The following is a 12581-nucleotide window of genomic DNA, read 5'->3' on the forward strand; positions in this document are numbered from 1 at the left end:
ACCAGCAGCCCTATCTCCTGCCCGTAGTAGGTTAGGACCTGTTTCATCGGCTCAAGCTTGTCCTGCACCAGCTGTAGCTTTCACTGTCTTATCCAAAACTCTCGTTGCATCTTGACAACCTTAATGAAATTTGGAGCACCTTGAGGGCTTGATGGAGAACCTGCCTGTGGGGAGCACAGGACTTGGACTCCAAACTAGACACGGGCTTGGGGTTACTGGTGCAGTTTGTGTCTGGGCAAATAATTGGCCTCTACTTAAGAGTCTGATGAGTGAAACTGCCTTCCAGGCACAACTCCTCAAGATCACAAACAGAAGCGCTTTTGGGGTGTTGCTGTTGGAAAAGACACAAAGAGCTGTTCCTCTGGCAAGGCAATTGCCATCCAGCTCAAGGGGAGCTGACCCCTTGGGAACGGGCTGGGGAAGTCTTGGCTCATCCCATGTAGCAAAGGTGAACCTCCTAAATGTCACAGGGAGGTTCGTGTACTTGCCCTGAAGACAATCTGGTGCCAGCCCATGGTGAAGAACAGATGTGGGAGATCTAGTTCCTGCCCTGTCCCTGGCTGCTGCGTGTCCCCCTCGGTGAGCTGGGGCAGCTCTGGGCCTGGACCCTGACTTGGCAGTTGGCAAATCCCCGGTATCCCTGCTTATCCCCCAAGGCGAGGGTGTTCTGCTTCCCTGGGGATGCCCCCAGCACGAAGGCCTGTCCCTGGGTCTGACTGGGATCAAGGCTGCAGCTCCGGGGCGATGTCCTGGGGGATCAACAGTGGGCAGGAGCGGGGCTGTGGGGCTCTGCTGTGGGAAGGGGCAAACGCAAGGCACTTAGGACTCCTGTTCCCTGCTCTCCATGCTGCACCTTGGGGTGGCTTTGGGGCACCCCACAGAGTAGGCTGGTCCCCAGCGAGGGCTGGGGTTGCGTTTGGCTGTGGGGAGCCCCGCCAGGCTGCTAGCCGGGGGGCTGGGGCTTCTTGTGCATCCCCTGGCTTGGCAGCAGTGGGGCTGGACGGGATGAAGGTAGGCACGAGGCACAGAGGTGTCGACGCCTGCGGGAGATGCTGGGACACCTCACCCCGCAGCAGGAGCAGCCCTGGTCCTAGCATGTGCCCCTCGGTGTCCCCATCGGCTCTGGGCTGGCAGGGGTCTTGGCACGTGCAACCCAGTGCAAGGGCTACTCCTTTCCTGGGGTAGAGCTGGTGGCACGTCCCATCCCGAGTGACCTCCCAGCCCACGTGGCACGGGGTGACCGGCCCAAGCTGGCCCTCGGGGGCTCTCCTGGGGTGCCTGGCCAGCGCAGGGGACCCAAGCCAGCCTCCTCCCCGCTCGGCCGTGTGGCTGTGCGGATGCTGTGCGGTCCGCGCAGTCTTGCTGTATTGCAGCACCATCTAGTGCTGTGGGACGGGGAAGCCCAGCACCTCGACGTTCCCCCGGAGAGCGGGGACAGGCTGTGGGGACAGGCTGTGGCTTGGCTGGTGTCTGTGGGTCACGCTGCCAAAGCCAACCTGCCAGGAAACCCGAACAGGCTGTTGGTGATGGTGACAAACGGGCAGCACAGCGGGGCAGCCAGGGCTCTCCCTCCCGTGCCTCTGCTCTGTGCCAGGGAATTTCCTGCAAGGGTTCCGGGAAACTTCAAGGGGCACAGGCGTTCCCAGTTCCTGAGCCAAATATATGGCTCAGACCTCAGCTGCTGGTTTTGCCGCCACCTCCCATGAAAATGGGGCCTCTGCCCTCTCCTCCAACCACTTTGGCTTCTTTATTAGCCAGGTGACCTCAGCTCTGTAAGTCCCTCACTGTCAGGGTCTCCACATCACTCTTGTGGCTTCCTCCTGCATCCCTGGCAGTGTCTTGGTGCCCAGCTTCCATAGCTGATGTGAGTGTGATCTCTACCCACAACTTGCCACTGTTCCCCTTTTGCACACCTGGGGTAATGCCAGCCCTTTCCAGCCTGGCTTTTGGGACACCAGGAAAGCTTTCTGCAGCACTGTCCCATTGCCCCCTCCTCCCTTTGCTCTGCGTCCCCAGCTGGTCCCCTCAGCTTGTCATCCCTCCTGGGTGCCTGCTGCACTCCCTACCCTGCATGACCCCAGGGTGCTGGGCGAGCAAGCAGGATTTTGGCACAGGGAAGGTGATGCAGGCAGGATTTTGGCACGGAGCTGGATGCCATCCATGAGAATGGGATGCTCTGCAAGAGGGGCTGTGGTGGTGGCTGGGCCCGCAGTGCAGTGGGGGGTGCCCATGGAGAGCGCTGCCGTGGGTGCCAGGCACGCAGTGGGGTGAGGTGGGTGCTGAGCCCTGAGGGGCTGGTGGCTGGAGGCTCCCCAGGGCAGGAGGAGTTGGGCACCTTGGACTGAAAAGAGGCACTTTGGCTCCTGCCTCTGCCCTGGCTGCCCTCCTGTCTTTGGGGATGGGTAAGTCACCTGGCAGCCCCGAGGTCCCTGTGCCTGAGCAGTCTGATGCCTGGCTGGGGCTCTGCCTGCACTGGCCTGGTGACCCAGGAGCAGGATCTGTGCCCCCCAAAACCTTCCCAGGCCTCCTGTCCCCTCCCAGTGCTGCTGGGGGAGTTGGGAAGAGACAGCACTGACCCGGCAGGCTGCCTGCCCGCCCCTGCTGCCCGCCCCTGCTGCCGCTGCCACGTGCTGCTCGCTGCCTGCCCGTGCGGGAAGGTAAGAGTAGCAAAGCAGGCACCGAACATAACGTGGCCCTGGGCTGTTTGTACACCTTTTGTTCACCAGTAACTTTCATGCATCAGTTAACTAACCGCGTTAGGATGGCTCTGCTTCCCACCGGAGCGTCCCTGGGCAGGGCAGATCTGGGGCAGTGTGCCAGCAGGAGCCCTAGCCGGCTTCGTCAGGCAGCTGAGAGCCCCCGCGGTGGCCGGGGAAGGTGTCTGGGCAGTAGCCGGGGCAGGTAACGCCCCAGGGGGTGCTGGTGATGGGCAGTGAGGGTGTGGGAGCCTGATGCTTGCTGTGTGGCGGGGAGGAGCCGGCCATGTCTCTCCATCACCCTCATCGCAGCGAGCAGGCAAAAGCCCAAACTGCCTGGAGTCAGGGTCCCGCTTCACAGCCAGCCCTGCACCCCTTGATGGGTGGTTTTCAGTGGCGTAAGCCATGCCCGCGCTTTCAGCGAGCCTCTGCGGTGTGGTGCATCCCAAACCCATGCAGACGGCTCCCCTAAAGCCAAAAGCACGTTGTGCATCACTCTCCTCCTGCGCTGCCTTTCTGACTTCACCCAGTGGTGATGTGACACCCCAGCTTGGAGGGGCTCCCAGGCAGAGACGTGGCTGGAGGGCAGTGAAGATGGAACTTGCTTTTTACAAGCTTCACCCCAAATCTCTCCGTGCCACCCCCCCAGGCTGTGCACAATCCTGACTCTCGCGTGCTTCTCCCTCCCTCCACTTCCCCATATGCCTCTGTGGCCTCTGACTGGGAGTCCGAGCTCCGCAGGGCCGCCCTGCCCTCGCTGCCAGGTGTGGGGCAGGCTGCCACGGCCCTCCCGGTGTGGGGGGCGGCTGGTGGGGGGCAGCCTCGCCAGCACCTTCCCTGCCCCCAGGCTCCTGCAGAAACGAGCGCCCTCTGCGTGCGGGCGGCTGGGAGCCACCAGTGCCCACCATGGCAGCTGCCAGCAGTGAGCTGGGGGAGGCCGTGGCGGTGGCAGCTGAATCCGGCCAGTTCCCTTTCCCCAGTGCCGCTTCCCAGTCCCAGTGTGGTGAGTGCCAGGAGGTGGCTGCTCCAGGTGAGCCAAGGTTTCTGCGAGCGGCCGGGCTCTGGGAAGGGCCCTGCGTGGCGAGAGGCTCCTCACCTGCCCCAGCCGGGTCCTGCCACCATGGAGCCCCCCTCGCCACCATGGAGCCCCCCGGTGCAGAGCGCGGCGGGTGGATGGGGCTGGGGGAGTCTCCCAGCCCCAGAGGTGCCGGCCAAGGCTGGGAGTATCCAAGCGGGAACTTTTTTGTTAAATAAAAGGGGGAATCGCTGTGGTGTTCCTCGCACCCGCTTCCCCCCTCCAGCTGGCTTTGCGCAGACGGTGGCACGGGGCTGCCTGGGCACATGGAGGGGTGGTGGCAGTGGTGACACATGGAACCCCTGCCCCACTTGTCCCTGTGGTGGCACCTTCGCTGCCCCAGTGCCGGCGGCCCGGCTGAGGGCTCCCCCCCTCCCCCCGGGCTCCCCCCTCCCCGTAGGCCCACGGGGGGGCCGGGCTGCGCACCGACCCCTGCTCCAGGCACCCGGGGGCCCCTCACCAGGACTGTGGGTGCTGTCAGCTCAGCCCCCGCTGTCCCGCCCCACCGGGGCTCCTCGGCCGGCGGGGCCCGGCCCCCGGCCTTTGCTCGCTGGGTCCCGGCGGGAGGCCGAGTCCCGCTCCGGGGGTGCGGGGGGCCCGGGCGGGGCGGCCCGGGGCAGGAGCGGGGCAGCTGCAGCTGTTCCCCGCGGAGCCGCTTGAGGGCAGCAGCGACCCGCCGCAGCGCCGCCGGCTCCAGCTGGGCAAACTGGGTGAACTGGGACAGCCCGGGCGAGGCGGGCGGGGAGCAAAGGGGCTCCGGGAGCCTCGGGCCGTGTCAGGCCATCACGCGTGTCGGTGGCCGCCCGAGCCCCCGCAGAGACCCCAAGCGTGGGCGCCCGGCAGGGAGGGCATCCCCGCGGGCACCGTCCCCGCCGGCGAGGTTTGGGGCTCGGTGGGTGTGAAAATTCAGGGCTTGGCCGTGGTTTAGCGGCGGACGCGGCAGTCCTGGGCAGACGGTTGGACTCCACGATCTTAAAGGTCTTTTCCAACCTAAACGGCTCGATGAGTGTATGGGTAGAAGGAAAGGCACGCAGCCGGGTTAGAGCCAGCCCTGCCGGGAGCATCCTTGGATACGGTGGCAGAGGCTCCCTGGCACTCGGTTGTAGCTCAGCTTGGCAAAAGGAGATGCCTTCTCCTTGTCTCTGCTGGACACCTCCTGTGTGTGCCTAGCAGAGTGTCTGTCCCAGAACATACCAGTACCTGCTCTCAAGACCCTCGACCTTTCATTTTTTTTCTTTTTGGATACTCTTTGACGGGCATACTACCATCGCGGGGTGTTGATCTCTTTGTATAAAGGCTGACCCACAACGGGTCGTGCTGCCCCACAGACCCAGCAGGCTGAAATCCATCCGTGAGGTCTCATGGGAAAGCTGCTACAATGGCTAATGCTCTTCTCATGGGGATTAAGTCCAACTTCAGGTTGTCTACAAAAAATTTATGCTGTACCCCTCTCACGTACCCTCAGTGGCTGAATTCAGGATCCAAAATGATGCATTCCATTTCCCTGTGACCCTCCCAAGAATCTCAAGCCCACCCACAGGACAGGCTGACCAAAGTGTGGAGTGATCATAAAGCTGCCCATGACGTTTAAGAGCAGAAGCTGGAGATGCTCACTTCCCAAGATTTACACGTGCTAGATCTAATTATAAATGACAAAGCAAAAGAGTAGTGGTAGCGCTCGAGAAACCTGTCACAGCAAAAGTGCCATCGTGTGTCATCAAAGCCGTGCACGCGTGGGGATTGTTGGCACCAGCACCTCCAGCCACAGCCGTGCCTCAGGGAGCTCAGCCCAGCACAGGACTGGTGCTGGCGGGCTCAGGGGAACACAGGTTTTCCAGAGGGGTTTGAGCATCCCCAGGAACCCAGAAAAGCAGAACAGCGTGCAGTGCTGCTCAAGAACCCGGTGACTGGGCAAGCAGGACAAACTGCCCCGCGGGATTGATGGACAGAAATGAGGCCAAGGACAAGCCTCGGTGAGAGCAGTCGGGAAACCTTTCCTACGTGGTCAGCGGGAAGAAGCAAAATGTAACAAGAATACGGGGGCTGTGGAAAGGCCTGTTCTGCTGCTGGCTCGAGTGGCAGGAGTTTGTACCTGGTGCGAGACATTTTTATAACAGAAAGGAAAACGCACAGAACGAACATTTCTTCCCTTCTTTGGACAGTAGGAATGTTTTAATTGAGAAATTTGTTTTAATTACATTAGGTGATATCACAGTCTATTTTACAAGTTCGGGGTAAGAGGATATGTGGACCAGTTACACAGAAATCCAGTAAAAGGATAAAAACCTACAACGTGAGAAAAATGAAAAGGTTAACGTAATCCGTCAAAGATGAAACGCATTGAGAGTTTGGTGTGAGTGGAATGGGAGATTATACCAAGATCCAGAGAAGTACAAAGGATGAGACTAACGTAATTTACAGTATTGGTTCTGCATGACCATCGTTTGCCTGTGTTCAGAGACAGCCTCTATTCCCCAGTGCATCGCTGAGCAGATGGTCCTGTCTCTGAGGATTTGGTCTGGTCTTGTCAGAGGAGAAAGCAAAATAACTGATGGGCAAAGGTCACAACCCACGTTGAGCTGGTCCCCAGGGTCACCGCCTACAGGAGTGTCTTCCACTGGATAGTCAGGGGGGTTCTGCACCAAGAACTGTGTGGAGGAAAACTAAAACAGCTCCAAAAAGCCCCATCTCAAACGTAGAAAAGTCTCACTCTGGAAGTGCTTACGAGAAGATCGTCGTCATAGAATTTGGTTTCTATAATAACATTACCACTGTGGAAGGAAAAGAGGAGAAAGAAGAGGTGTTAGAAGAATGCATGAACAGTAGGCAATGACTGCTCCTCTCAGTGCTCTCACAAGCCGGGGCTGACACCTTACCCCTGTAGCACGAGCTCTGGTTTGGAGCTGCATGCGAGGAGCACTGCGTCCTGACCCGGGGGTGCTCAGGGCTGAAGGATCTCCCCACCGCATTCCTACATGGAGCAGTTCCCCCAGTCCCCCCCTTCTCGCCCCCTTTCTGGGCACAGTACCACGCAGGCTGCAGAGTGCTCACAAACTGCTCACATCTACTGCTAAAAATAAACTAGCAGTCCCAGCACCTTCAGGCCCCTCTCTCTTGCAGTGAATTGTGAAAACTGATGGGAGTTCTTTTTTTATTTCCCATCTCTGTCCTCTAGTGCTGAGCAAGCTACTTCAACCAACTTGTCATTTCCCTCAAGAAGCGCTTAAATGCAAACACACAAGCATATTTTATGCAAACTGCGATGGAAATGTAGTTTTGGGTGTGACAAAAGCTCTGATGATTTAACTTGCTGACTTTGAGATTTTGGTAGACAAAAGTAAGAGCTTTGGGGCCATTGCAACACCTGGACACCTGAGCAGCGTGATCTGACCATGTCTAAATAACCTGGCTCTTGAAAATCAAAGCAGCTGTTCCATCTCCACTGTGGCTCTCGGTGTCTGTAACACTGGCAAAGCTGAACCTGGCAAGAGTGCAAGGTTTTTGCTGTGGTGTGGACAATGCTTGAACTCAAATGTCAGGGAATGTTCTAAGTCTGGTATTCAGTCATCCTGGGAATCCTTTGCGCAGAGTGCCTTGGTTAGCACCAAACGTCACATCTCCATTTTGTCCTGCTATGGAAACACCGAGACGAACATGAGGTTTTTGGGAACACCAAAAAGTGAGGGGCTCTCTCCAAGTCTTGGCAGCTGAAAAAACCTCATTTCTTTTGGGCCACAACCCCCCCTCTGGATTTCTTTGGACTAGTGATTCTACTGAGAAGCCTCAAGAATGACTTTAGGACACCTCCATGAATAGAAGAGAGATCTGTGCAGCCCACTAGAAGCGGACAGACTCCAGGGAAAGTATGGGGCATTGGAAAATCCTCAAGGTTACTTGAGAATTGGACTGCCAAGACTCCCAGTCCTAAAAACGCCTTGATTTCTTCCGATGGTCAAACCCAATGCATCAGATGTCGGTTTCTTTACCCCCACTCCCAAATCTGGCTCCCCCGGTACTGACTGAAAGCCACGAGTTCTGGGACCCCAGGACGTGTGTAGCACCTACAACGTTCTGAGCAGACTGTGGCAGGGAGCACTACTCGAACGCTGATGCTTTCTTCTGAGTCCACTCTCTCTTTGAAACGTGCTGTGAATAGAAATCGGTGAGGGCAGTTCCCATCCCAGTGCCTTCTCTATGCGACTGGCTTGCCTCCAGACAGGGAACGAGAGGGAAAACGCTGGAGAGGGAGGTCTTCCAGAGGACAGAGTGACCTTGCGGTGAGACTAGCTGCTCCCTGTCTGCCTCTTGTTGGCAGCAGGATTCCCATACCCTTCTGTCTCTGCTGGCAAACGTGCTGCTCATGTGCTTGCCAGCACCCATCTAGCACTGCAGGGAGGATGGCTTTTTGTCAGTGATTACAACCTCCTGGGGGGCCTCCCTCAAAGAGCCTTTTCTGTCATCCCACGAAAGCTTGTGCCTTGCTGTCCACACTCAGAGCGATGCCCAGCGCGCGTTATTCTGGTGCAAGTTCTAGAGATTGCTGACTCAGAAGTCAATGTGCAAAGAGAAGCCAGGACTAGATGTTTCTGAGGAAGGTGTATGAGTCCCATTACAGGTGACTATAAAATAACCGTTTCCTACCTGTTAAGGGTATTTTATCCCCACAAACAACTCTGTGTGACTAAATGCATAGTTTATAAGCCAATGTGAAAGACACAAAGCTTGGCAAAACAGTACAGTGATGAAACAAATGCTAAAGCAGCTCCTGTGGGTGATACACTGCATGAAAGACAACCACCTTGGACAAGAGTTAGTGATCAATAGCTGGATTTGAAAATGGCCCAAACATCTTTCTTTTTCCTGGGTGTAAGGGGTACTAAGCTGCAAAGCGTTTTTAAACTCTTTCACGGTTCACCTTTCAAAAAAATTAAGCAACTCTAATAAAGGATCAGTTCCACTTTCTCCAAGCTTTTATTGCTGTATTAATGCAAATTGGACCTATGGGAAGGAAGGTAATGAGGTCGGCTTAGCCCCTTTTACTTCTCAATAGGTAACAGTAGTGAGGGTGATTCAGAGTTGGTAGCAGCTCCCTCTCTTCATTCCCACTGTGGCCCCCAAGGAAACGCCACACTGCTTTTTCTTTGCCTGCTCTCAGATTCTGTAAGCCCAAGGCACTCACGTTAAAACGTTAGCTGGCATCATCTGTGATTCAGGTGCTGCCTCTATCAAGGACTGCCAAGTGTTTGTGGAGTTAGGAATCACAAAACCGAATTCAAAGAACCATTCTGCAAAGTAAAAAGAAGATCCAGAGGCATTTGAAAGAAGATAAAATCCACAAATGGTCCTTTTGCTTTTCACCTGACAGGCTGGGGAATTCCCTAAACTGTCCTGCTGTGCTGCCAACATTTTACATTTAAATTACTTTGTACAGCTTAAACTGCACTGAATCCTGCCCTCCTCTTGAAGCAGATACTCCCTTTCTAAAATAGCTGATGGTAATGATAAAGTCACACCACTTCCTTAGCGTTCAGTGGAAGTTTCACCACACCTAATTGGGAACAGGGAAACCACACTCCCCCTCTTGCAGACATCCCCCAGATCCCGTTGCGATTAAGTGTACAACTGGTTGCCCAAAAGACAAGGAGCTCCATGTTTTATCTCCCCCTCCTCCACCCCAGATTAAGAGTAATTCTGCAGTGAGGGAAGTCAGAGGTGCAGCTCTGGAGGCACGCAGCCAACGCTCAGTGGCACTGCTGTAACCAAAGTAAACCAGAGGCTCCTTTAGCCCAGCCTCCAGTCTGGCAGTGGCCAGCACTAGGTGCTGCAGAGGAAGACACATGAATCCCTGTGATAGGTGACTCTAAAATAACCTGTTTCCTTGCCTCAGGCAGCCTGCGGTGGATTTATGCCCTGAAGCATGATTACCCAGATTTTTTTGTTACATAACAAAGTGTTAATACACTTATGAAATGCTATCCCTAATACTGTGGCCCATTAGTCCTGACAAGATGAGTGCTTCTGTGCTACTCTAAAAAATTAAAATCACCACGTTCAACCCATTTTAGTTTCTCTAATCCCCAGCACGCTGGGGGTCATTCCCTGCACTGCAGCAGGACTGCACCACAGGGCAGATGCATACCTTCTAGACACTGCCCTTTGAAATAAACTTTCTGTTCCAGTCGGAATTTCTCCATTTGTTCTGCTGAGGAAAAGTTTAACTCCCGAGACACTGCTTTGCATTTCAGGATTTTTTTGGGAACTCGAGCTGTGAAACAGATAAAGAAGGATTATTTGGACACGATAAAACAAACCCACCTGCTTCAGGTGCTCTTATAATGTACTTTGAAATAACGATTAGTGCTAGTACAAGATCATAGTAGCAGGAGAAATGCAAACACAAAGGATTTTGGTTTTACATTTGCAGGAGTGAAATCCAAGATGCAAATAGGTTAAGTATCTTGCCCAGAGCCAGGAATGAAACTTGTGACAGAACCAGGGATACAACACTGATCTTTCAGACTCCTGTTCTTAGCTGTTCAGTACTAAAGCCCGCAATTCCTCAAGTTGAAATATGAGATCCAACTTCAAGCTTGATTTTAGGAAGTGTGCTGAAGATCACAAGTAGCCACAGGCCTGCATAGCGCACCAAGCGTGTTAGCCCTTCTCACTTCTCCTTCCCTTTCAGACTGGGCATCCCCAGCAAACCACAAACGGCTATTTCGCAGCCCAGCAGCATTGTTCCAGCCATCTCACATAGCTCTGGGAGGTCGTGCTGTGAAAGTACAAAATGTCTGTTCCCTAAACATTGAGACCCACACAGGCAGTAAAGTCAGTACCAGAGAGTTTAAGAGAGAGCAGTTTGGCAGTCCGGGGTTTCTGGGCTCTTGCAATGGGCGAGACACCAACAGCAAGTGGCAAACGGTACCTGGCAGGTATTTGATAAGGCTTTTTCTACAGGTGGAGGAGTAAGAGCAGGGACAGTTTGGGAGCACTGATTAAAATGCTGAAAGGCCCCGATCAGGAGAATATAGGGGGGAGTCAATGTACTAAAAATCTCCCAAGCCTGTCATACTTCAGTGGCGTGACTGTACATAATCCTTCCTGCATATTAGAAAATGTTTCATGTAAATTTATTAGAAATAAAGAGGGGAGGGAATACAGCTGGCGTGTGCTTTATGAGCCAAACTGTTCCTAAATGGAAAGCGTATCAAAACATCCATGAGTAGACAGCAGGCTGCTGTTTAATAAAAGGAAGAGTTTACCAAACCCCAGGCAAATCCATCTATGTAGAACAGTTTAATGGAGTAGGACCTTGATAAGAAACCAATCTAGAGAGCTGAGGGGTTAGGGAATATAAGCTACCATCCTATCCCATGGAGAAGTACACAGCCCACGGATTGTTTAAAAAAAAAAAAAAAGAAAAGGTAAAAAAGAAAATTAAAAGTCTAATGGAAGAATTTAAAATGTAAAAGCTCTCTAATAATTTTTAGTCTTTTTTTTTCAGCAAGAAATCTGCATGGCACCATCCTTTACTGCCCTCACAAGTACAGACTACAGTCTGTTGTGAATAAACAGCTCTTTGCAGTTAAGTGTAAAATGACTTGTTAAAACTATTCTGTAATTTAGTAATTACATTTCTTTCATCCCCAAGACAGACTGCTGAGAATGTTTGCTTTAATATTGTAAAACTACAAAATAAAAGGTTATTTTAATAAAACAAGGACTGTGTAGACTTTAAACATCTGATCTAAGATATTTAAATTTATATTTATACCATCAAGTAGAAAATTTTAATTGGAATTATTTTAAATTAAATTTATTTTTATACCTTTTTTTCCATTACAAAGACAGAAGAGAAATCAGTTTGATTCACATCAGCTAGGTCCATTTTAAAACATGCTGAAATGCAGGTAAGCATGTTTTAAAATGGACCTAATACCTGCCCATTTATTTAAGCACTTATACAGCTAACTTATATTTAGTCAGATACTTAATTCTGATCAGATTTGAAAGTCATGAATGACACATTTCTTATTTACTAAGCAAGTCATTTTGGGTCCAACTGCATTTAGTTAGAAACTGAAATTCAATTGAAATATCCATATAATTATGTTTTCATATAGTAGTTTAATAAAACTACCGTAAATATTTGGGACATGTAAGAAAGCAAGCTATCTTACTCAAGCTTATTTTATATTTCAAACTACATATTTTCTTAGATAATGAAAGGATTATTTGTATTTCCTAAATGAAAGCTGGTTGTGGTGACTGGGAACAACACTGGGGATTCTACAAGTGCTACACCTCAGCAGCTTACTCCAAGATTTGCTTGTATGTTGGAAGAAACCAAACTTTATGGATTTGTATCTCCCAGATTGCCTCCCAATTTTGAATGCACTGTCACTGAACTGAGCTGACTGCATACACAGAAAAGGTCCTGCTGTCAAAAGCTGGTTGGTTAATTCCAGTTTAAGGTGCTCAGGCAGTGATTTTCACTACTTTCAGCAGTTTAATGTTAAGATTGCGGCAGCTATCCAATACCACATTAATATTCTTTTTAATTAATCTAAGTGGTAATAGTAAGTTTAGGTAGTAATATAGTATCATGACTTAAACTAGATACTACACGATACAGTACATGATTTTGAAATAAAAGAGTTCATTTTTAAAAGAAACCTGTGCTTACATCAAATAGAAGTCCTGTTTAAAGGAAAGGATTTTATTCACTCTGCTATATATTTGATTCTTTGCTTGCTGTGTCTACACTGTGATTTGCTCTGAACGGCCACAGAACACACACACACAAGTAC

General features: G+C 52.1%; 1 protein-coding gene across 2 annotated transcripts in view; it reads right to left on the minus strand.

Annotated features, from left to right (window-relative positions):
* Positions 1 to 5912: 5912 nt before the first annotated feature.
* Positions 5913 to 12581, minus strand: part of PDE6D (phosphodiesterase 6D) — a 38136-nt gene continuing 31467 nt past the window's right edge. For both annotated transcript variants that reach the window (XM_055817662.1, XM_005237757.4), the window contains exons 3-5: positions 9911 to 10036; positions 8951 to 9056; positions 5913 to 6542 (exon numbers count right to left, since the gene is read on the minus strand). In XM_055817662.1, coding sequence (XP_055673637.1) covers positions 6461 to 6542; positions 8951 to 9056; positions 9911 to 10036 — 314 coding nt within the window. In that variant the 3' untranslated portion in view covers positions 5913 to 6460. The remainder of the gene's footprint in view (positions 6543 to 8950; positions 9057 to 9910; positions 10037 to 12581) is intronic.

Source organism: Falco peregrinus, chromosome 12, assembly GCF_023634155.1.
Source record: "Falco peregrinus isolate bFalPer1 chromosome 12, bFalPer1.pri, whole genome shotgun sequence".
Taxonomy (NCBI): domain Eukaryota; kingdom Metazoa; phylum Chordata; class Aves; order Falconiformes; family Falconidae; genus Falco; species Falco peregrinus.